The sequence below is a fragment of the Hordeum vulgare genome, chromosome 4H (genome assembly GCF_904849725.1).
Source record: "Hordeum vulgare subsp. vulgare chromosome 4H, MorexV3_pseudomolecules_assembly, whole genome shotgun sequence".
Classification (NCBI taxonomy): domain Eukaryota; kingdom Viridiplantae; phylum Streptophyta; class Magnoliopsida; order Poales; family Poaceae; genus Hordeum; species Hordeum vulgare.
The window spans coordinates 29,009,349-29,034,886 of NC_058521.1; the positions used below are offsets into that span (position 1 = coordinate 29,009,349).

The following is a 25,538-nucleotide window of genomic DNA, read 5'->3' on the forward strand; positions in this document are numbered from 1 at the left end:
GTAGCTGATATGGGGTTTCAATACAATTGCGACTCCTTCTTTCAAGCAGATCGAGACAAGCAGTGTGGTAGCAGCATCGGTGGCCCAGAGCCACGAGCGTGAAGATGACGGCGGTGTCTTGGAGCGACGAGTGCAAGCGCGACTGGGAAAGAACTGCATCACTTCTGCTCTCAGTGACACGATGGTGCGTGTGCCACTCCAAGGCAGATCCCACCAAGCTGTGAAAACACCCCAACTGCTTCCTCGAGTCGCCCCCCCTCCATTGCTACATCTTGGTGAGATCCCTTCCACCCTAGCCTCTCCCCTTTGTTTTTTAAATGATTCCCAATTCCTTGTTCAAACCATGTTCCTCTGCTACTACAGGTCTCGCTTAGCTACCAGGACAGTGCATATTGCTTTCTCTATTCAACTAATTTGGTTGTCTATGTATTACCTGAACTCCAAGGGAACCAACTTACATGGCGTAATGTATGGAGATCAATAGATGTTTTCCTGATCTTTTCACTTGTTTTTAATAGTTCCCTTCAGATTACAAGCATGGGCTTTGTGCAATCGGCAGAAATCTATTTCTAATCAATCAAAGACAATGAGAACATTTACTGAAATCTTTGTAAGTGTTGATCCTATGAATTGCTTTGATTGGAAGCCCAATGATGATTTCATCTTATTAGGAACTTGCTTTGCAAACATATGCATTGGTAGTTTTTATCTCTTTGTTTTTGCCTTCTGAACATATTGGATTGCACTCTCTAGGAGATGGAACGGTGCTACAAACAACTCATTACAGTAGTTAGCAAATGCAAATCACTATGTGTTGTCAGTTATGTGTCTCTTCATATGAAATACTATTATTTGGGGGAAAGGCATCTGGGCGAGTTTTAGTAGAACTCCTCAGATTTTGTATGGTGAGACTGCCTTCAACAGACAAGATCTGTATTGTTATTGGGGTTCTTTTATTTTCATTCTAGGTGTTATTGGGATGTATTTTTCATGGTTGGAAACAAGATGTTGCTGGTGTTGGAGCTCACAGAGAAGGGTATTATGATAGTCTACTTACTTTTGAAGGTGCATTAGAAGATACTAGATGTCCAGATTCTTTGGCCTCTGAAAGGTGGTGATAGAAATCCTGAAGTATGGTCAACATTTTCCTTTAAAAATGTAAAGGGAAAATAAAGAAGGTATAAAGTCATGTTCATTGTGATGGAAAATTATTATCCTTTATGTTATCCTCAGTAGTTGTTGTTGGATGTTATTTGTCTCTTTGAAAAACATCCGATGTAAATTTGTTGTACTCCAAGTCAGATACCCTACTACTAGACCCAAAACCTACTACTAAATGGTTCAAAAAAATGCATGTTATTGTAGAACTCTTGATCAATCCCATGTTACTGTGATGCCGATTTTTTATGCTTGGACATTTTTAACTGATCTTATTGCTCTGAAATTCTTTGCTGGTGTCTTACTTCTATTGATGGCAGAAGAGAACACATTTGGGTATACTCACTAGTACAGTTTGTTGTATGTTTATCTTGCTTTGGGTTTGCAGACCCTAAGATATCAAGATAGCTCATTTAAATGGTATATTAAATCTCTTGATGGTATAACATGACATTGGCAGGAATTATTGATGACGATATGATTGTCTCAGGTAGTGTGATGCTCTTTTTTAAAAAAAGGTACTATGATGCTCGCAGTTCTATCGTTTTCAATGCTTGCATATGCCATTGTGATACAAGAGTACTGCCAGATTTTGCAATGTTCGTGATTCAGATTGACCGTGGTTGACAGTGTTGTTTCATACCATAAACTTTGTCATGGTTGATTAAATTGGCACTATTCATTTTAGTTGCATACCCTAAGATATCAGGAAAGCACTGATACAAATTTAGAACTAGAATGTAGTTTTACATAGTTCCTGTCAAATATGCTTATTTGTAATCTAGGATCACAATTATAAGGTTAATCCTTTAGACTTTAGTTATGTAACTGCAAATCTCTTCTCTTGGAATATTTCCTACCATAGAAATCATTGCATGCCAAACTAAAATATTTTCTCTAGGAATTGTTTTAGGTTTAAAAGACTTTTCATCATTAATTGCATCATTAAAAGACTTTTACAAAGTGTTTACTCGAATGCATCTACATCAACGGGTATGTCTCTGACCTTGTAGTTTCAAACAATTTGTGCTACGAACTGTAGATCCATCCGAACAATTAGAAATGAGAACAAAATTACGAACTGTAGCCCAGTTGTATATTTATTCATCACAAGTTCAGTTCTGGAGATTGTAATGTATATTTTTCCTTCCATTGATCAAGGTACAGTTTGCTAGTGTCATGCATTTCCTCTTACAGTCAAATAATTTAGTTTATCCTTCTGTTGCAAGAAAAAATGGTTTACCCCTTTCTTCTTGATTTATGTCATTATCTCATTCCACCCCAACATATGGTATAGCTTTTCTCCTTCGATCATCTCCATTGTTCCAAACTGCAGGGGCTCCTTCATCGTTGGCGGATTTTATATTTCACGCGTCGGACGGCGCGCAACCAGACCTGGTCAACATACAGTTTCAGAAGAATGTACAGCTGGAGGTAACCATGACGAGTCACCGATCTTCCGCTCAATTTTCTTTGGATGGTGTGTGATTCCTTTCATTGAGTCTTCAATAAAGCAGAGCGGTTTCTACATGCAAGACGTATTGAATAGTATTTACTAATACTTGAATACCTTCTGAATGGATCGATTTACAAGTAGACTCAGTCGAATCTAATCGTATATGGCGAACTTGTTCCATGGAGTAGCGTCGAAGAGCAAGAGAGAGGGAGAGAGAGAGTGAAAAACGTCTATAGGTTATTATACAGTGCGCTTGTTTCTCACAACATGCTTTTATCTATGAGAATATAACGCTCGTTGATTAATTCAGCTGAATCTGGGCATGCTCTTTGACCTACAATGGATCTTGATTTCCTCCTGCTGCATTTATCTGTATAAGTGCAGCTCATGCGTGGTCGGCCGACAGGAGCCATCTAGATGAGGGCTTCCATTGAAAACACATATCTAATCTTATAGGTGTGTGATCCTTTTTTCTGTTCTGATTTTTTTGTTGGGGTGAGCTTGTTATTCTCTACCTGGATTTCAAGCTGGAGGAGAGCTACACGCCGAGCAAGATCTTCATATGGACCGGCGACGACTTCCACAATATCAAGGTAATTTCTCTTTTCTGAAGATAGCAGCAAGGTGCCCTCTAAGAGAACATGCATATCTCTGAAATACAAGTTATGATCTATGCTCTTTGGTGAGGGCAGTTTGCAATTATATTTGAACAATACTCGGGATAGTATGGTAGAGTTCTTACATGTATTGTCGTCTTAGCTTAGTAGGAGCCTAATTTTTGTAGTAGTAACTTATTGTATGTGTTAGATATATATAGTCCATTTTCTGTATACCCCGATTGTATAAGGGTTTTCTTGCCTTGTGATCCTGTTATTCAAGTGAACTGTAGTTAAATGCCTTTGATATTAATTCATGATGTCTTCTTATAGTACTGCAAAGTGCAACATGATCATGTCATATATCTCTACTAATGGATGTATGCTACGTTGCTAACCGAGTTGAATATAATGCATTGTTATGTGGCTAAGGAACCATATGAATTGATGCATTGAAATTAATTGTAAGAACACTTCTTCAAAGGAAAAGGAGAACTTCCATCATCTTATAGTTACGCATCAAATAACAGTTGAGTAGCTGATGTGTATGTGGTGGTCCAAACTAAATGTTAGGAACAAAATGAGGATTATGTGCACAATTGGTGCCTCAACTAACACGAGGGGGATTATCTAGGATGTTTGTGAGGATGACGGGACGAAAGCTCCAACACAAGATGGGTGACGGGACGACAACTGATTTATGGGAGGGCAAATGGTTGTCGGGTGGGCGTTCCTTCTAGGACCTGGTGCCGACACTCCTTTATCTTGTGCCCAAGAAACATCACATGGTAGCCAATGCTTTCTCTTGTGCCCAAGAAACATCACACGGTAGCCAATGCTCTGTCCAACAGAAACTGGATTAGAGACATCAAGGCCTCTCTCTACTAGCATTAGTCCGATATCTTGTCCGGGATGTTATCACCGAGGTGATCACCTCGCCGGATATCCAAGGATCCACTGTGTTGCAAGTTCTTTATGTGGCTCGCGGTTCACAAGCGATGTCTTACGGTTTACAATCTCGCGCTTCGGGGTTGGCCGCACTCCATCACATGCCAGCTTTGCCGTCTTCAACCTGAATATTGCACATACCTCTTCGTTCACTATCGGTTCACCGGACTGGTCTGAAACAAGGTGTGCGGCTGGGTGGATGCTGATTTTCCAATTCCATGGGGGCGGTTCCTCTAGCATGGAGGAGTGGCGGATCAAAGCTAGAATGGCTGCGTCCAAATCATTTGAGGAAGGATTTCTACACTATGATGATCATGGTGCGCTGGAAGCTATGGAAGGAGAGAAACACGAGGATCTTGGATGGTGTTCTAGCTTTGTTTAGGAGGTCTTCAAAGTCATTCTAGAAGATTTTAGGATGTGCCGAATTGCGTATTGTTTCTATCAGTTTTTGTAATTTCTGGTTTTGTTGTATTTGTAGACGTCACGACCACCATCTCTTTGTAGTCAGACGGTTCTTCATGTAACTCTCCTTTTCTATTTTAATAAAGATCAGCCAAGGCGTTTCGAGTGGTCCTTTTTTACGCTCACCCCCTCTCTTATCTCTTGTTTATGTGTTAGTTTCTGTCAACATGTTCATGATTTTGCAATCTTTTAGCTCAAGCAACTAAACTGTGCTCTGTTCTAAGCATGCAAAATGATTCTTTAACTTCTGTGATATATGATGGGTCATGTGGTACATTTCTTCTTCTTCAGGATTTCACTGATAAGGTTGACATTTCGAGATGATCTTTTACGTGAACAGAGTGGCTTTCATATCAAGCATTCAAGGCTAACCTTTCTGATGTTTGTCTATGCATCATATGTTCGATAGTTGACCACTATGTTTTTCAGATCTCAAAACCCATAACACTATGCAAAGGGTCTTCACAAAAGCATATTTTAATTAGCACAAGTGTCTTGCTAACATCAAAGTAGTTCCAAACTGAATTTGTGGAGAAGAGAATAATATTTTCCGACAATCTATATAAAAATAATTCGTAAATATGTGATTATTTGGCTGTCTAAAAGCATATGTACACATCAATATTTTCTTAATAATTGAATATGAGTTACTTTGCAATTATCAATAGCAAATTTTAGATTTATAGATTAGCCTAGGCATGCTTTGCATATCCAGGAATTAAAATATCTTGAAGTGTATGTTGATTTTCAGGTATGTTTACAGTATTAGTCAAAACGTGCATGCACGTGCTCAATTACTAGTGTCACTTAGGCCTAGTCGTTGGCAAAACCCCTTCTCATGCATACATTCAAAAAAGAGATGGTTGATGTCTCCTGCATGTTGATGGCATATAGGGCAGAATACAATTGTACCTACGTGTTGATTCGCCAGTATACCTTTTAGGGGGTAATACCATGTAGCATACACCATCCAAAAATTGATACTTTGTGTGGAACCTTAATCTTCCACAAAGTACTTCACACCGTCGGTATATTAGAGCCACCAGACGCGCTAAGGTATTTGCATGGGCTCGATACGTAGACAATGGTTGGCCAAGCGAACGGTAAAAGTACCTCTTATGTCTAGATGTCAGGCTATAAAATCATCACATCCTTGATTGCTCAACCGAATTTGTGAAATCTTGCAAAACATGAACCGGATTAAAACTAGTCCTTATGAGCTCTTATTCCCTAGCACCAGTATGTGTGTCAATAAAATCATTTACACTCGTTAACACCATATGCCCTTTAGGTGTAATTATTTTCCGGGTCGTTCCATTCCATATGTTAACATCCTCTTTCACCAATTCTCCAAATGTATCCGACTGTAAACCAGATGCAATATATTTCCTGATTATTACACGTCTCTGGTTAGGTGATTAGCCTGCACTTATTCGTTGGTTCGTGAGTCCATCTTCTTTCGGTTGTTGTCGCCACGCCAGTTATACCTTTGTCGATTCTTTGCACCATGACTACAAGGACAACATACAGATTATTCTATCTACGGACAATAATGTCATCTGTTGGGACGACGACAATGTTTAATTCCTGACAACCTTTAAAAATAGGCTTTTGGACCGCTTTCTAAATAAAGTTTTATCATATTCAACAAAAGTTAAGTGGTTATTTGGATACAGAGAACTATATGTGATATTTTAGGAAATCAATTTTAAGAGGTTTTCAAAAGAAAAAACAGTTTTAGTTAGTTTTTCTATTAAGATAAGTTTATAGAATTCCTTTTTTGGATGAAAAAATAGATACCATGACTACGTAGTTCAATTTTACACTGGCGAGAGTCTCCACTTACATTCTTGAATAGTCCTATTGAGCAAAGCGAAGGTGTGCATACGTGCAAGTGTAGATGAGTGAGCTCCCACTCATGCGCTCCCATGACCTAGCGACTCCACCTCCCTAGTCTACCCCTGCCTCCGCAACCCCTCCCAACCGTCACCACCTTGTCGCCACGGATATGCGACCCCTTCCCCTTTCTCATGCGCACAACCAAAATCGAGGGCGCCGTGGGTACCCCTCCTTTCATGTACGAGGCGTTCCAGAAAAATTGAGATCGGTCCACTCGGTGCCGTCAGAGATGTTGATGGAGATGCGAGGACGACGCTGGTGGGAGGGGATAGAGTGGATCCGTGACGACTCTTCGTCGTGGTCGCAATGCGTGCGAGAGTGGAAGGAGGTGCACGAGGAGGTGGAGCGGAGATCGATCCAATTCTAAGATACATGAGGGAGAGGTTTGCACATACCACTAAGGTGCAAGCGGATCGCGAACAAATTAACTTAGCGAGGCGACCACTTCGAGGGCAAAAGGATAGAGAAGGCAACGATGCCGTCGTTCCCACCCTCACCGTCGGTGGGCTTCATCCACTGGGTGAAGGGGAGGCAAAGTCGGGGTATCTAGCGTGCAAGGAGCGGTGGGAGTGCATCGTGGCATTGATGCCAACGAGCGTCCCACCGTTCCTAGAGCCGGCGGACCCACTGCCTTGTCGTTGGAACCAGCTAGGGCTTGAAACCCAACATTAGAGTTGGGTGGGTGGATGAGAGCTTGAGGAAGACCGGATGGAGATTTGGGGCCTTGCATCATCTAGATGAAGAAGATTCAGTTTCAGAAGAGGAACTTGACTAGAAAAATCGCAATCCTAATTTGGCCACCATCGGGGATGCTTTCTTACGAGCTCAAAAACAGTGTTTGCATAATTGACCTAAGAAGCGGAGTTCTCGGATTGATGTCGTGGTGAGCTGCTTGGGAAAGAAGACCGCTCAAGCACATGTACCTTTGGCAACATCTGATTTCAGGTATGTCGATACCGAACAGGTTGCAAATCTGATATTGTCCCTTTTACCCGCAATTAGTCTCTGTATGGGTAGGTCCTTGGTTCCAAATTGTTGGTGGGAGACCTGTTTGTGTGGGAGCAGGGTCGGTGCTAAAATCGACAGATCTCGGGTAGAGGGTCCCAAACTGGTGATCGGAAACGATGGTAAACAGGGAGTAGAGACACACAGATTTACCCAGGTTCGGGTCTTCTCGAAGCGGTAAAACTCTACATCATGCTTGTGTTGTATTGATTGTGGATGTGATACAAAGTGCAAATGAACTACCTTGAGGTCGTGTTATAAGATCTAAACTTGTATGAGTGTCTCTAAAGGCTAAAGCCATCGGTTTATGTATGCACTGGGGGTATTTAGGTTTTACACATGGTTGGTTACAAGCTAGTGATAAACATGCTGAACATCAAAATAGACTTTGGAGTACATGCCAATTCTTCAAAGGTTTCCATGCTAGGTATGCCGAGGACCATAGCTTCGAGTGTGCTTCCTTAAAAGATTGATGGGTCATCTGTTCAGCCCATGGTTGACTCATCGACATGGTGAGCACCCCTTGGTCCAGTAAACCATGAGTAGCCCCTAAACTGGTCTTCAAAGCCCAGGACATTGACGCCCTCCTCAAACATCTTTTCCTTCTCACGATATTCAGCTTTATAGGAGGTGTGCGTTTTTTTGTACTTGGCGGGGTGTTTATGTTTCGTCGTGTATCCCTCTTCTTTCTTAGTACTCTTGCATGGTTTGAGAACGTGAATTAAATATTTTCTATCTACATATCCATATCAATATAAAAATAACGAGGTACGAAGATCCAACATATCTCACGAGCCAACCGTGTCTACCAATAATCTACGTCGCTTCGGTGTTTGGCACAAAACATATTTAGCACTAGACACGTTTAGCACCCTCTCTTAATAAATAACATCCTAATGTCAACGTCAACGTTAGCCAAGTAATTACATCATATGAAATGTTAACACACAATTTATATCTTGCCTCATAGTATTAACGTGTAATGCGATTACTGTCTTGCCTAATACTAACGTGATACACTTTTTTTTTTGAAACGTGCACACACACAGGATATAGTAACTCAAAACATCAAAAAAATGTTTTTGAGGGGAAGGGGGAACTCAAAACATCAACTTGGATTGGTTCAGGCAAGACGCGGTTTATGCTCGAAAGGTTTACAGCCCAGAAGCACCACCTCATCGACATCTCCTCAAGCCCAGCAGACCCATGCCCGCCGCTTAAGAAGGCCCAGCTCGCGCTAGCCTCACCTCTCGTGGCCCTCACGCTTTGCGTCCCGGCCAACCCTACTTGACCTCCTCGCGCCGCAAAACCCTAACGAGCGGCGAGCCGCCTCTCTCTCTGAGCATCATCACACCCCTCGCCCCCCCCAATCCCGCCGCGCGCGCCCCCCATCGCGGCCGCCCCCGAGCCCCCGCCCCGGAACCTTCCAGGACCCGCGGATCGCCGGAGCAGCCAGCCAGCCGGCGCGCGGCCATCGCCGCCACCGACGCGCGGCCATCGCCGCCACCGACGCGCGCATGGAGAAGCTCCGCATCCACCGCTGCGGCGGCGGCGCGGTCGCCTGGACGCCCTCCCCCATCGTCGCGCTCGCCACCTCCCCCTGCGCCTCCCAGGTCGCCGCCGCGCGAGAGGACGGCTCCCTCGAGCTATGGCTCGTCTCCCCCGGCTCGGCCGGGTGGCACAACCAGCTCGTACGCTCCCCCGCCGCACCCTCACCCTCCTCCTCGCCGCGCCGAGGTTTCTGCGACCAACCCCCCCGGGATTTCGCCGTGACCTGATTTTGGGTTTCTGTGGCCGCAGACTGTACAGGGAGGCGCCGAGTCGAGGGTCACGTCGCTTGTGTGGGTGCCAAATGGCGCAGGGGGCCGCCTGCTCTCTTCCAGCGTTGATGGGTCGGTGGCGGAATGGGATCTCTTCCACCTGCAGCAAAAGGTGCCGCGCTTTGCGTGCTTGTGCTACATTTCACTTCCAGTTCAAACGCACTCGTCATTTCACAAGCATAGGGGAATAGGTATAGGTTTCCAACTTGCTGGCAGTGTGTAGCAATGGCATGAAGTTCGAGGTTTGTGCATACCGCCCGGAAGCGTGTGATTGGGTTGTACAATGCCTGGTCCTCTTACCATCTTGGGTGCAGAAAATGCAACGTGGTAGGAGTGTATCTGACATAAGTTCCATTGGATGGTTACATCTGTTTTTATTTGAATGTACTTGTATATTTATGGCTTTGCTATCCTATTAGTCATTGTAAGTTTGTGGATGTAATCATGATGGTTTTATTATTGTCTTTTGTAGACTGTCCTAGATACTATTGGGGTACCGGTCTGGCAGATGGCCATGGAGCCTGCATATGATCAATTGATTTCTGGAAATAAAAGCTCAGGATGCACTGCCAATGGCCATGCAAATCATAACGGATCTACCGACTCTGAATTAAGTTATGTTGATGATGGTCAGAGCTCTGATGATGAAGATGATTCTGCAAAGACAAGCTCTTCGTATCGTGCGAATGAGTTTCCGCGTTTGGCTCTGGCATGTGACGATGGTTCTGTACGCCTGTATAATGTGCCTGAATCTGGCCCACTGACCTACTATAGATCTCTTCCAAGAGTGAGCGGTATGTCCTGTATATCTTTCATCTCCCTATTTTGGCAGTGATTTCAACTACGATGGTTATTTATGTGCTTACTTGCAGGACGAGTTTTGAGTGTGACATGGAGTAATAATGCCAAATTCATATTTTCTGGAAGCAGCGATGGGTATGTTACCATACCATTCAGTGTAAATAGCTTTTTATGATGGATCATATGTGATTCTTTCCGTGTACTCCCTCCGTTCCTAAATATAAGTCTTTTTAGATGTTTCACTACGAATTACATACGGATGTATATAGACATACTTTAGAGTGTAGATTCACTCATTTTGCTCCGTATGTAGTCTCTAGTGTGATCTCTAGAAAGACTTATATTTAGGAACGGATGCAGTATATAATTAGACTGTTGAGCATCTTTCTTTCTCTTCTATAATTATAGGCCATTGCTTTTTTATTTATGGGAATGTGATCTCTATGGGTTCATTTTTGTGATATAGTCTTGTACTATGCTCTACAGGTTAATTAGATGCTGGGATTCAACAATTTTCCATGAAAAGTATCGCATCACTGCTGGATTAGGGGGTGCTGGTAGTGGAAGTGAACTTTGTATATGGTCATTACTATTTCTGAGGTGAGACAACGCATATTCTTATGTTCGATGCTCTTCTCCCTCTGGCTGCTTGTTTTGATTGTTGCTGTTGCTATGTAGGTGCGGAACCCTTGTTAGCGGAGATAGTTCTGGGAGTGTTCAATTTTGGGATAACCGCCATGGAACTCTTCTTCAAGCCCACACTTACCATAAAGGCGATGTTAATGCACTAGCAACTGTGCCTAGTCAGAACCGGGTATTTTCTGCAGGATCTGATGGGCAGGTTGGTAGCATTGCTGAAACAGCTGTTAGGTGGATTAACTACACTTACGAAAACTTCTCTCTATGTCTGTGTTTTTGCCTTCAAAAACTTGAGAAGCTGTTATTGTTGAATGCAATACATGTCGGGACATTTTCTTACATTATAGCTGTGCAGTAAATACACCCTATAAATTGGAAATAGACTTTTCAATTAAATGTGTTGTGTTTGTTGCAATTCAAGAAGCCTCGAGTCAAGCATGCTGTACCTGTTTTTCTTCGCTTTCTAACTGAACAGTTGATCTCTAGGTAATTTTGTACAAGGCATCGAAAGATGGGTTCAGTGCTCATAATGAGAAGGCGGCTGAAGAGCAAATGCACAAGTGGGTCTATGTGGGATATGTTAGGGCCCATTCTCATGATGTAAGGGCATTGACTATGGCCGTGCCAATATGCAAAGAAGGTTTGTGTTAGTGCATATCGTAATCTGACCTCCAATTGTGTTTACACTGATTTTATCTGTTCTCTTTTATTGGTTCAGATGCTGTGCCAGAGGAGAAGGTGGTGAAGATACGTCGCAAAGATGAATTCAGTTACCACAAGTGGGCGCATCTGGGTGTACCGATGCTCATTTCTGGTGGGGATGACACCAAGCTGTTTGCTTATTCTGCACGGGACTTCACTCAGTACTCACCTCATAACTTCTGCCCTGCGCCTCAACGTCCATTGATAAATCTAGCAAGAGATTGCACAGTTAATGGAGACTCTGTGATGCTTGTCCAGTCTGTTAACTGCTTGGATGTTCTACTTGTGTCAGTTCAGAACAAACAGGCTCCAAGTACATCGTCCAGAGGAGATGCTACGATACGACAAGTTGTTCATCTTAAAAGCAAGGGGTCCAGAAAAATTATAGCAAGTGCTGTTTCCACCAATGGAATGCTATTTGCCTACTCAGATTGTGTGAAACCCTGCCTTTTTGCACTAAGACACAAGGGTGGAAAGAAGTTCTCTCTAGATAAAATGGAGTTGCCAAAGGGAATACCATCTTCTCAGAGCATGATGTTTACTGCTGATTCATCCAGTTTGCTTCTATCTTGCAATGATGGGAAAATATATGTAAGTGTTTCTTTGAGCTGCCCCCCGTTGTACCCATAGGAGAATGGTTAGTAGATGTTTCACTATCTGTGCATTGTAACTGCTTCACTCATGTCGTTGCGGCTGCCATGCGCCTAAAACTATTCTTCTCATGCCTTACGGGAAACAATTTTAGTAGATTAACAATATGCAGATAGAAAATAGTCCATTTGAAGTCTTGTACATTTAGTATAGTACTATCAGATGTTGAACATAGTAATAGCATGTCTAACTAATCTGAAGGTGCATATTGATATAAATCCACTTCTGTCTTTTTGTGCCTTATTACTCATACCTTTGCTAGTGTTGAATTGAGCATGAATGGTCAAATCACAAGGTTAGAATTGGGATGTGATTTACATCCCCAATAATTTGACTTATTTCCTGTGGAGTTAAATACATCTTGATGATCGAGTCCATGCTTATGTTTTGTTTGTCGTCTCAATCCTCTGTTATTTTATTTCTGAACTTCATTTCTACGGTAAAATCAGGTTGTGGATATTGCCTCAAGAAAAATTTCAAATATATTTCACCCTACAAGAAAGATCGATGGAGCAAAAACTTCTTCCAAAGAACAACCTGTCACAAAAATGTTTGTGAGTGCTGATGGGCAGTGGGTCGCTGCAGCTAACTGCTTTGGGGATGTCTACATATTTAACCTTGAGATCCAGAGGTATGCTTCATATCAGTTGACTGCGTGTGACCCTCTGAATGTGCTTTCATGTCTAGTAAGATACTAATTTACTACTGTATAATGTAATCTTGTGATTCACAAGTTCCGGCTTACTGTCCTTTGGCATATGACTTGGCAGACCATCAGTTTTCATGATTATGCATTGGAAGGCATGCTTTTGTACCATATCTAATCTTTCCTATTTTCTGCAGGCAGCACTGGTTCATACCGAGAATGAATGATGGTTCGGTTACAGCTGGTGGTTTTTGTCCCAAGAACAATGCCCTTGTTATAACTACCTCTAGAAATGAGGTATATGTATTTGATGTGGAAGCAAAAGAACTGGGCGAATGGTCTAAGCGTCATACACACGAGTTACCGAAAAGATTCCAAGAGTTTCCTGGAGAGGTCATTGGCCTCTCATTTCATACACTGAGCCCATTTTCAGTCATGGTATACAGTGCAAGGTAATAACCTTCCATTGCTTAGTGTTTCACTACTTAGTGTTGTTTATTGCTGAACTGTTTTTGGCTAGGCCAGTTATGCTATTTGGTTGACAATGATTAACTTGAAGCTGAACGCACAAATGTGTTTTCTTTTCCAGGGCAATGTGCAAGATTGATTTTGGATTGCCAGTTGTTCAGGATGTCCAATTGTCAAAATCAGAGAAGGCAGACTCACAAAAGGCTAAGGACATTAAATTAGAGAAGGGAGGCTTACAAAAGGCTACAAAAACAAAGGTTAAGCGGAAACATCGTGATGAAGATTTGGAACAAGAGAAAAGGAATAACTTCACCTTCTTTGCCTTTAAAGATCCGGTGCTGTTTGCTGGCCACCTACTGGACAGTTCACTTCTGGTAGTAGAGAAGCAATGGATGGATGTTGTCAAAGGATTCGGCCCGCCGGTCCACAGACACATATACGGGACATGATCCATCCATCCATAGTAGTATTTGAACTTGTGGCCCTCGTAACAGGCAGGCAGCCCATTCATTTTTATCACCGCCATGAAATGTTCCCATCCCCAAGCAAGTTGTCTGGCATGACACTTCAAAGGTATAGCAGTACATAATGTCTGCTATTATCCATCTGGCGCGATAGCAGTGCGGGTCTATTTTTCTTTGGTGGCTTTTATTTCTTGAGTAGCATCGTTGTATTCTTTTTCTTCACTGAAGTATGGTAGTGGACCCTTCACAGTGCCAGTTTTGTCATATACCGTGTCAAAATGCGCAAATTTTGTCATATGTAAACAATGTATCATCACTACTGTTATGTCAACATATCTCGTTTGTCTATGCCTTTGTGCTGTGTGTACGTGAGCAAACAATAGAAGTATTGCATCTTATACCAACGAGATATTTTGTATTTTCAGTTAATCATTCTTCAAAAATCATAATAAATCATTGAATAGCAGCTGGCTGGACTATGCCTACTCGGGACCTCATAATTATTAAGCTGAGATTTTTTTTTTGACAATCATATCCTCCTTTTTTCATTCACTACTCATTTTTTTATATCAGTAATTTGGTAGCTTGGTCGTCCATGGTAATTAAAATAATACTCCCTCCGTTCCTAAATATAAGTCTTTAATTTTTTTTCATTAATGGACTACATATGGATGTATATAGACATATTTTAAAGTATAGATTCACTCATTTTGCTTCGTATGTAGACTCCTAGTGAGATATCTTAAAAGACTTATATTTAAGAACGGAGGGAGTATGATTGAGTGGCGTATGGAATTGTAAAATAGTGTGGGATCAAATGACGTAGTTTCATGTCATTGAAAAATTTAAGTTAATTAAAATGTAGTTTATGTAGTGCTGCAAATAAATAAATCAATATGCTTGAACAACATATTTGAAAGTGCAGTCAAATATAACATGGCAGAAAAAGCGGCCGAATAAAAAAATCAATGAAGAAACATAATAGTGTTAAGATTAAACTGTAATCTGTAATTAAAGAAAATCTCCCCTTGTCCATGCGGATAAGCGGTTGTGCTCCCGAATCGTCATGTCTCTTCAGAAGATATAAAAGCACCATGTAAATATCGATCAAGACTATTCAATCATTTTGATTTCGAACATGTTATCAGCACTTGCCTACCAAGAGCAAAGCGCAACACAGAAAGAAAGAAAGAACACAGAGAAGAAAGGGAGGGAAGGAACACTCACCGATGGTGAGATGCCAGGCCTTGTCTCCTTTCTTCATCTTCTTTCTTTACTTGATCCGCGAGGACAATTGACGTTACCACCTCTTTGCCCATCGCCGCCATGGAGTGGGTGGCCTCCGGCATTTCCGTCGCCGGATGCAAGCCATCCGCCTCTCCGGCCACGATGTTGTTGGACGCGGCCACCACGATGCTGGGTGGGGCGTGCGTGGAGGCCACCACACCCTATGTGCCGACCGTGGTGCTCCTCGCCCCCGTGGCCATTCGCCCATGGGGTTCGACCTGTGGCTGATGGCCGGCCTAAGCGTCCTTGCGACGCACGGGGCTGCAGCCACGTCTGCTGCGCCCCCCGGGTCTCCACCTCCATCCCCTTCTCCATCAGCGGCTTGGCTCGTGCCGTCGACGCCCACACCGGTAGTCGAGACCGTCGGCCCGAGCCGTGCCCAGGGCTACGTGCTTGCCCCGATGCGCGTTTTCGTGGACGAAGAGGCCGCTCTCGGCTCCCACCGACGCCTTCGGCATCATCCGCCTTGGAGTTGGAAGGCGCCGACGTCGGCGCCAACACCGTGCGGCCCCTGCCACCACAGCAGGGGAACGTGGGCTTGAGCAGCCGCCCAGAGCGGCGCTTCGGCTGCCTTTTCGGGCGAGCCGTCGCTGCCCTCGACCGTCGCCCCGGCCGCTTCGCCGATTCTTGGGCGCCGGATTCCCTCGACCTTGCCCCCACCCCGCTGCATGAAGACCGCCGAGCCCCCGCCGCCGCCGTCTCTTCGGTGGAGGAGGAGGCCTCGCCGAAGGCCAGCCGATGACGCGTGGGGTGCGGCGGCGGCCTCGCCAATGCCGACGGCGCTCTACTCCCGTCGTTTCCTTGAGCAGAGGTGGGGATCGAGAGGTGGTTGGATCAGGTCTCTGACCTTATCTGTATCCACCCTCTCCCCTTTCCCTCTCTTATGCGGTGGAGTAGTGGGCCGGTTGAAGGCCGGGGCAGCCAAGGCCCAACCGGCTGGTTGCCTGCCTCTGCTCGGGTGTGGGCAGGCCCGAGCGAGACCCGCTTTGCATTTTTTTTCATTTTCTCTGTGTGTTTTTTAGTTAACTTTAGTATTGTTTATTGTATTAGTGCAATTTTCTTATTATTTACATTTAGTCCAGTTCTAGATTTATTCTAGGTTAGGACTTGTGTAATTATTAGTGTGTTTATATTATGCAATGGCTTGATAATATAAATAAAGTTTATCCAGGAAGAATGACATGTTCTATGTGTTTACCACATATTCCTTGAACATGTTTTTGCGATTGAGACCGGCTTCTCTCGCGTGTCAAACTTGCATTTTTAAAATATTTTCTCCTTTATCATATTTGGAATCACAAGGTAATGAGTTAGATCTATTGCTCATTTGCAGACTATCCTCTCTTAATGTGAGGTCTACGTTTTGTCAATCTTGACAAGTGATTTCCTCCAAAGTGTGTTCCTTATATCTGAATTGTAGCATACACAAGGTAATGACAATGTAGCACATTACTGTGAGATATAAGTAATCTTCAATGTGTTATGTTCACACAATTGAGGTTGAGAATTTTTGAAGTTTCCACTTGTCTATCAAATTTTTGCATTCTGATTACACAACCATGATGGTTTTAATTTACCACCCATAAATTAATTATCTCTGGTTCCCCATGTAGGCAAAGATGAGTGCCAAAGAGTTTGAGGAGCTTGCCCTCAATGGCCACAACTACCCTACATGGGCTATGGACATCAAGATCAGTCTTGCGTCCCGTGGGATAGCGCATGCAACCCAGCCCCCGGAGACTCCTCTCCCGGCTGGAGCCACACCGCTGACAGAACAGTAGAATTATGCTACCTTATTCATCATAAGGCACCATATTCATCCAGATCTCAAGTCTGAGTATATACATGAGGAATCTCCTAGTACTCTGTTTCTCGCCCTCAAAACAAGGTATGAAGAGCAGAAGGCAGTAGTCCTGCGAGAAGCACTCCATGATTGGACTCATCTTCTCCTTTAGGATTTCAAGTCCATTAGTGAGTACAATCATGCTGTTTATAAGATATGTTCCAAACTGCGTTTTTGTGAGAAGGAACCTAATGAGGGGGAGAAGGTAAAAAACTCTATCTACTATGCTCCCTTCAGACAGGATCCTCCAATAGCAATACCAGGCTCGTAACTAAACTATCTATTCCGAGCTTATTCACATGTTACTTCAGGCTGAAAAGCATGATGAGCGACTCGCTAAGAATGGCTCTCAGCGCCCGGTTGGGGCACAACCTTTACGTGAAGTTCATCTGAATGTCGTGAATAGGCAGAAGTTTAATGGTACCTTTCGGGGTAAACAGTCCAATTTCAAGCACAGGAGAAAGCACAATGGGAACAGAAAATTCAGAAACTCAGGCAAGGGAAAAGGCGCTTCAAAGCCCAAGTTTGATAAATCTAAGCTTTGCAACAGGGGTGGATGCCACACGTATTCTACTAAAAAGTGCCCAATGCCCAAGCATCTGGTTATGCTGTACCAGTAATCGGAGGGACGCAAAGCACCTCAAGGGAAAATGCTTGAAGCCAACTTCAACCTTCATATACATAGCACATATGGAGCTGTTGATTCGCACGACGTTCCTCCCGGACCGAGCAACGCCATGATTCCTTATCCTCTTGAGGACCCTGCTGAAATGGAGGCCATGTTGCTTGAATAAACCTCAAACAGTATGTTTGGCGACTTTGACTAGTCCCTCGATCTCCTTAGTGATCTACTTAATCATGTCCATCTGTGATGACTGTAATAAGAACATAAGTTTCTTGTTGTCTTTGTATTATATTGTATCAGCACATTTGATAAAGATTGTACTCTTTGTATTAACATAAGGTTTTCTTATTGAAAATTCTTTTGTTTTATATAGTTTTCTACGGGAACAATCCGATGGAAGAGGAATTATGCCTTGTGGACAGTGGTACCACAAACTCCATACCGAGGGAGATGAAATATTTCCAAACTCTAAAAAATATGAATGGAGATGTTCTAACTATCGCTGGATGCGATATAGTGATTGTTGGTACTAGACGTGCCCTATTCACCCTCCCCAGTGGTACACAAGTGACGATCGAGGATGCTTTATTGTATCCCGACTCCTCACATACCCTGATCAGTTATCGACATATACGTAAGTGTAAGAATGGTTTTCATATTGAAACCCATGAAGACAACAAAGAGGAGTATTTGCTCTTTACTAAAGATCACGAATATGGCAAAAAGGTACATGAGAAAATTCCTTCTGTATCGTTTGGTTTGTACTATACGTACATCAAACCCGTGGAACATGTTGCATACAAAGTATTTTTTTCAGAATATTGACGCATTCCAAACCTGGCATGATCGCTTGGGCCATCCTAGAATCGGGATGATGAGAAAAGTTACTAGCAACTCCATTGGTCATAATTTGCTTGAGTCAAAATTTCCTGAAACTTCTGATGTTGTGTGCACATCTTGTGCCACGGGAAAGCTAATTTTGAGGCATTCACATCTCAAAATACAAGCTGAACCATCTCATTTCCTTGAACGTATTCAAGGATACATTTGTGGTCCCATTCAACCATTATATGGACCTTTCCGGTATTTCATGGTTCCGATTGACGCATCTACACAATGATCACATGTGTGTCTCCTATCCACACGGAATCATGCATTTGCCAAGATAATGAAGCAAGTCATTTAGTTGCAAGCCCATTATCGTGAAAGTCAAATTAAGTCAATTCGAATGGACAACACTGTAGAATTCTCCTCAAGTGCTTTCAATGATTATTGCATGGCTTTATGGATTGAAGTTCAGCACTCTGTTCCATATGTCCATACACAAAATTGTTTGGCTGAAGCATTGAGTAAGAGGATTAAACTAATTTTAAGACCTTTGTTGATGAATTGCAACTTGCCAACCTCTTGTTGGGGTCACACTGTTTTACACGGTGCTCACTTGATACAATTGAGGCCAACTGCATATCACAATTCTTCCCCTCTAGAATTGATATGTGGAAATCCTCCTAGCATTTCCCATCTGTGTAAGTTCGGATGTGCTGTATACATCCCGATCTGACCACCACAGCGGACATCCATGGGCCCACACACAAAGTTGGGGATCTATGTGGGGTACAAATCGTCGTCGATTATTAAGTACCTGGAACCCCTTACCAAGGATCTGTTCACAACCCATCACGCAGATTGCATATTCAATGAGGAACATTTTCCGGCATTAGGGGGAGATTTCAAGTACCAGAAAGAATGCCCGAAAATTGATTGGAATGCTCATGCCATTTCATCCTCTGATCCACGTACCCATGAGACCGAACTTCAAGTTCGGAAGATCATTAATTTGCAACATCTTGCAAATAATCTGCTAGATTCATTTAGTGATCTGAAAGGTGTTGCAAAATCCTTCAATCCGTCCAGAAACGCGCCAGAAAGAATGCATGTACCAATCAAAACCACACAACTCCCTTTTCCTAAAAAAGAGGGGTGTAGTACGGCCTATGACGTGGAGCAAGCTTCTAGCAAGCAACAAAGGAAATCGATGAGAAAAACCTCGGAATTAGTAAATGCAGCTCAACTCAACATTGACAAACACCTGACGGGTAGTATACACCCAGTGAAAGGGTGTTAGGGCATATTTCTCCCTAAGTGGTTTTAGTGATTGATGACAGTGCCTATGCGGACTAATCATGTGCATTGAGCATTTCAAATAATTCATGACTAGGCACACGACGATTCGGTGCCCCTCAGAGTCTTTCAAAGATGGTTGCTTTCTACATTTCTCTTTGGTGGATTTGAGTCGTAAGAAAACCGTACTATTAAGAGGGGGTCCGCTTCGGAAAGGTTTGGGTGGAATCAACACGTACACATTTCTATTGCACCACCTTTCCTTGCTTCAATGGAGCTCCAACCATGTTTTTCCTTGTATGTGCAAAATGGCTAGCGGTAGTACTGCTCTTTGAGCGGTAGTAGTTTTTTACTACCGCTCCGTCGAACTTTTTGCGCATCCTTTTGCCTCAGCAGTGGTAGGCACGGAAGTATTTTCTTACTACCATGGTTAGTGAATTGTCGTGCGGTAGTACTGCCACTAGCAGCGGCGGTACCGCTCCTAGCAGCGGTAGTACCGCTCTGCTAGTGAAGTGAGTGGGGGGGGGTAATGGTTGGATTCCCCCCCCACTATATAAAGGTGTCTTCTTCCCTTAGAAGGTCACCTCTTACGTCCCCAAGATCCATTGTTGCTCCAAAGCTCATTCTTGCCCCGATCTCTCTCCCTAGCCAATCAAACTTGTTGATTTCCTACGGATTGGTTGAGAAGGCCCTGATCTACACTTCCACCAAGAGATATTTGATCCCCCACTAATACCTTGCGGATCTTGTTACTCTTGGGTGTTTGAGCACCGTAGACGGTTTAGGTCACGTCGGAACCACATTACATTGTGGTGAATGATGACCCACAAGTATAGGGGATCAATCGTAGTCCTTTCGATAAGTAAGAGTGTCGAACCCAATGAGGAGCAGAAGGCTCTGATAAACGGATTTCAGCAAGGTAATAACTGCAAGCACTGAAAGTAGCGGTAACAAGTGATTGTGTAGCGAGGTGAAACGTAGCAAGCAAAGAGTAACAAGTGACAAGTAGTAGCAACGGTGCAGCAAGTGGCCCAATCCCTTTTGTAGCAAGGGACAAGCCTGAACAAAGTCTTATAGGAGGAAAAACGCTCCCGAGGACACACGGGAATTTCTGTCATGCTAGTTTCATCATGTTCATATGATTCACGTTTGTTACTTTGATAGTTTGATATGTGGGTGGACCGGCGCTTGGGTACTGCCCTTAGTTGGACAAGCATCCCACTTATGATTAACCTCTCTCGCAAGCATCCTCAACTACAAAAGAAGAATTATGACAAAGTCTAGCCATAGCATTAAACTAGTGGATCCAAATCAACCCCTCACGAAGCAACGCATAGACTAGGGTTTAAGCTTCTGTCACTTCAGCAACCCATCATCTACTTACTAATTCCCAATGCCTTCCTCTAGGCCCAAATATGGTGAAGTGTTATGTAGTTTACGTTCACATAACACCACTAGAGGAAAAACAACATACAACATATCAAAATACCGAACGAATATCAAATTCACATGACTATTATTAACATGACTTATCCCATGTCCTCAGGAACTAAAGCAACTACTCACAAGGCATAATCATAATCATGACCCGAGGTGTAATGAATAGCATCAAGGATCTGAACATAAACTCTTCCACCAAATAATCCAACTAGCATCAACTACAAAGAGTAATCAACACTACTAGCAACCTTACAAGTACCAATCGGAGTCGCGAGACGAAGATTGGTTACAAGAGATGAACTAGGGATTGGAGAGGAGATGGTGCTGATGAAGATGTTGATGAAGATGCCTCCCCTCCGACGAGAGGAGTGTTGGTGATGATGATGGCGACGATTTCCCCCTTCCGGAGGGAAGTTTCCCCGACAGGATTGTCATGCCGGAGTTCTAGATTGGATCTGCTCAAGTTCTGCCACGTGGCGGCGGCGAAACCACGAAAAAGCTCCCCATTGATTTTTTCTGGACCAGGACGCTTCATATAGCAAAAGAGGGGGGCTAGTGGGCCTTCAGGCAGCCCACAAGCTTGCCCACCGCCACTAGGGGGGTGGTGGCGGAGTGGGGGCTTGTGGGGCCCTGGTGGCCCCCCTCCGGTAGTTCTTTCGCCCAGTATTTTTAATATATTCCAGAAAAAATCCACGTAAATTTTCAGGGCATTTGGAGATGTGCAGAATAGTGGACTAGGATTTGCTCCTTTTCTAGTCCAGAATTCCAGCTGCCCGAATTCTCCCTCTTCAAATAATCCTTGCAAAATAAGAGAGAAAAGGCATAAATATGGCACCACAAGTAATATAACAGCCCAAGAAGCAATAAATATCAACATGAAAGCATGATGCAAAATGGACGTATCAACTCCCCCAAGCTTAGACCTCGCTTGTCCTCAAGCGAAAACCAAGTTCCATAAACATGTCCACATGTTTGGGGACGAAGGTGTCGATAAAACATAATACAGACATGAGGGCATCATGATCACACATAGAACAACAATACATCATAAATATTCTTATGGGAAAGTAACTATTCCTTCACAAAGCAAAGCATGAAGCAAAAACCTTACCGAGAAGTAACCAACAATAGTCCATAGTCATTGAAGCAATTGCAATTTATCACAACATCAGAAAGAGTCAAATAAGAGCTTGTAAGGCAAACCCACATACTCATCATCTCTTTTGTTTTCCACAATTGTTACAACTCACGTGGTACTCATGGTGTCAAAGTTTCAGCTGGATACAGAGGAAGATAGGGGCTTATAGTTTTGCCTCCCAACGATTTACTTCAAGGGTAAAGTCAACAACAATAAAGCATAAGCACTCAACTCCAAGTTGATATATGAATATAGATCTTTCCCAAGCATGTGACGGTAGCCAAGACAAAGGCAAAAAGGGAATTGGTGATGATCACGATGACTCTTACAAGGGTAAGAAGTAAAGGTACAAGATAGGCCCTTCGCAGAGGGAAGCAGAGGTTGTCATGCGCTTTTGAGGTTTGAATGCGTGTCCTCTTAGTGCGGAGGAACGTCACTTTATATTGCCTCCTGTGACAAAGAACTTTATTATGCAGTCTGTTGCTTTTATGTCTTCCTCATCACAGGTTCGTACAAAGCTTATTTTCCACACACTAATAGATCATACATATTAGAGAGCAATTTTTATTGCTTGCGCCGATGACAACTTACTTGAAGGATCTTATTCAATCCATAGGTAGGTATGGTGGACTCTCATGGCAAAACTGGGTTGGAGGTTTATGGATGCACAAGTAGTATCTCTACTTGGTGCGGGAGTTTTGGCTAATATGAGGTGGAAGCAATCGTCACATGCTAAGGTATCTCTAATCATATAACATTGTTTGGAACCAAGCAAACACAATTCATTATGTTGTCTTCCTTGTCCAACATCTACTCCTAGGCATGTAATAGTTTGGTGAGTGCTCACAATTGTAAAAAGTGTCTAAGATGATATATTTATATGTGAACCTCTCTTTCCTTATTACTTCTTATTAATTGCAACAATGACTGAGGTCTATGTTGATTTATTCTCAACAAGTTTCAATGATCATACGTGTCATAAGTGAAGTTATCACTTTCCATAAGATCGTCTCATGATCTTTCATGCTATCGTTCTTTTCATACTTTTGATCATGGCACAAAGCAAAGCCCTTGACTAAGGAACTCTTTATTATATAGCTCGTAAGCTCGAATACATCGGGGGAGAGACAAAAGCAAAAGACTCAAACTAAAAACTAAAGACTTAATCCTCTAAAAGAAGAAATAAAAACTGAAAAGGAAAGAACTAAAACAAAGGTAAAAGCAAAAGATATAAAGGTGATACGATACCAGGGCAACTCCCCCAAGCTTGGCAGAAGCCAAGGGGATTGCCCATACCAATGCTTAGTTGTCTTCCTTTGGTGGTGATGGTGGTGTTGTTGTCGCCTTTGATTCCAAGAGAGCTATCAATCTTTGATTTATACCTTTGAGATCTGTGACATGGTTTTCCAGCAAAACAACTTCACGAGAAAGAGAAATATTGCGAGCACGAGTTGTTTCGCAAAACCTCAAGAGTTCAATCAAGGATGGAGACAACACGTGGAGGAAGGGTTGGAGAAAATCTACTCCTTCAACGTCTTCAATGTTGAACATAGGTTGAACTTCCTCCCTAGCTTGGGTTTTCTCCTTAGCTTGGTCCCTGGCTTTCGTGACTTCTACTCTTTTCAGATCAACATCTACTTACTCATGAACTTGGTGAAGATCATTCTCCCCAACAGATTCCTGAGACATCTTTGCTCTGAATCTGCGGCACACAACAAGCTCGAAACGAAAACAGAGGAAAACTACGCGATACGGAGATCAAAACCTTCGGGCGACTATATATTTTGGGCCAGGAGGAGTCCTCCGCAAGAAAACGGAGTCTGGGAGGCACACGAGGTGCCCACAAGCTTGCCCACCGCCACCAGGGGGGGGGGGGTGGCGGAGTGGGCCCTTGTGGCTGCCTCGGTTGCTCTCTGGACTGCTTTTTATTTTTCTAATTTTCCAAAATTTCCAAAACTGAGGGAATTTCCTATTGGAAAAGTATCGGAGTCCAATTTCTTGCCAAAACAGATACATCTTTGTTTTCAAGGTCTGAAACAGGCAGATAAACATCCCTTATGTACTCCTCTGGAGTTATGACATTGATGATATTGGTCTCAACATTTATGGGAGTACCAGAGATGTAATGCTTGATTCTTTGCCCGTTTACCACTCTAGGAAAATTTCCTTTCGTGTTATTGATTTTGATGGCACCGGAACGATATACTTCCTCGACAACATAGGGACCTTCCCATTTAGAGAGAAGCTTGCCTGCAAAGAATCTCAAACGAGAATTTTATAGCAAGACATAATCACCTACATTGAACTCTCATTTCTGTTTTCGTTTGTCGTGCCATCTCTTAACCTTTTCCTTGAACAACCTCGCATTCTCATATGCCTGGGCTCTCCATTCATCTAACGAGCTGATATCAAACAACCGCTTCTCACCGGCAAGTTTGAAATCAAAGTTGAGCTCTTTGATTGCCCAATAAGTTTTGTGTTCTAGCTCAAGAGGTAAATGACAAGCCTTACCGTAAACCATTTTATACGGTGACATGCCCATGGGATTCTTATAAGCAGTCCTATAAGCCCATAGTGCATCGTCAAGTTTGCTAGACCAGTTCTTTCGAGATCTATTGATGGTCTTTTGTAGGATATGATCTCCCTATTACTCAACTCCACTTGACCACTAGACTGAGGATGATAAGGAGATGCAACTCTATGGTTGACATCATACTTAGCTAGCATCTTGCGGAAAACACCATGAATGAAGTGTGAACCGCCATCAGTCATCAAGTATCTAGGGACTCCAAATCTTGGGTATATGACTTCTTTAAGCATCTTAATAGAGGTGTGGTGATCAACATTTTTAGTGGGGATAGCTTCGACCCACTTAGTAACGTAATCCACAGCAACTAAGTTGTGAGTGTACCCATTGGAACTCGGGAAGGGTCCCATATAATCAAAGCCCCAGACATCAAATGGTTCAATGACAAGTGAATAGTTCATAGGCATTTCCTGATGCTTACTGATGTTCCCTATCCTTTGGGATTCGTCACAAGACAAGACAAACTTACGGGCATCCTTGATGTAATGCCCCAAGTGTAGAACTTTCCCTTCTTGTAACCTTCCATGTGGGGCCACCTTGTCAGAGATCTTGATGATACCATTTTGTGCCATGAATTCATGTGTGTTCCCTAGTGCTTACTTCCCTTGCATGCATGAATTACATATCATTCCTTGCCATACTTATGATTGCATGCCATGATCATGTTGCATTTGAGTTTAATAGGAGTAGTGTTGTGGTGTTGTGAGTGCATGTGATCTTGCTAGGATTAAGTGGTGGTTTTGCACTACCTTGTGATGCATGTGATAATGGTGTGTGTGATG

At 43.0% G+C, this 25,538-nt stretch overlaps 1 protein-coding gene across 1 annotated transcript; it reads left to right on the plus strand.

Annotated features, from left to right (window-relative positions):
• Positions 1-8,781: 8,781 nt before the first annotated feature.
• Positions 8,782-14,063, plus strand: LOC123447693 (WD repeat-containing protein PCN-like). Its single transcript, XM_045124324.1, has 11 exons — positions 8,782-9,215; positions 9,325-9,456; positions 9,817-10,138; positions 10,217-10,280; positions 10,632-10,745; positions 10,824-10,986; positions 11,271-11,424; positions 11,503-12,077; positions 12,587-12,768; positions 12,981-13,235; positions 13,373-14,063. Exons 1-11 carry the CDS (start codon positions 9,042-9,044, stop codon positions 13,698-13,700), a joined length of 2,463 nt encoding a protein of 820 aa, XP_044980259.1. The 5' UTR covers positions 8,782-9,041; the 3' UTR covers positions 13,701-14,063.
• Positions 14,064-25,538: the final 11,475 nt, after the last annotated feature.

Bases quoted from the DNA above. Each gene is read 5' to 3' on its own strand.
- LOC123447693 (XM_045124324.1), top strand. From the start codon at position 9,042: ATGGAGAAGCTCCGCATCCACCGCTGCGGCGGCGGCGCGGTCGCCTGG. The intron at 9,216-9,324 runs GTACGCTCCCCC...CTGTGGCCGCAG, and splicing joins CCGGGTGGCACAACCAGCTC to ACTGTACAGGGAGGCGCCGA. The intron at 13,236-13,372 runs GTAATAACCTTC...TTTCTTTTCCAG, and splicing joins GTCATGGTATACAGTGCAAG to GGCAATGTGCAAGATTGATT.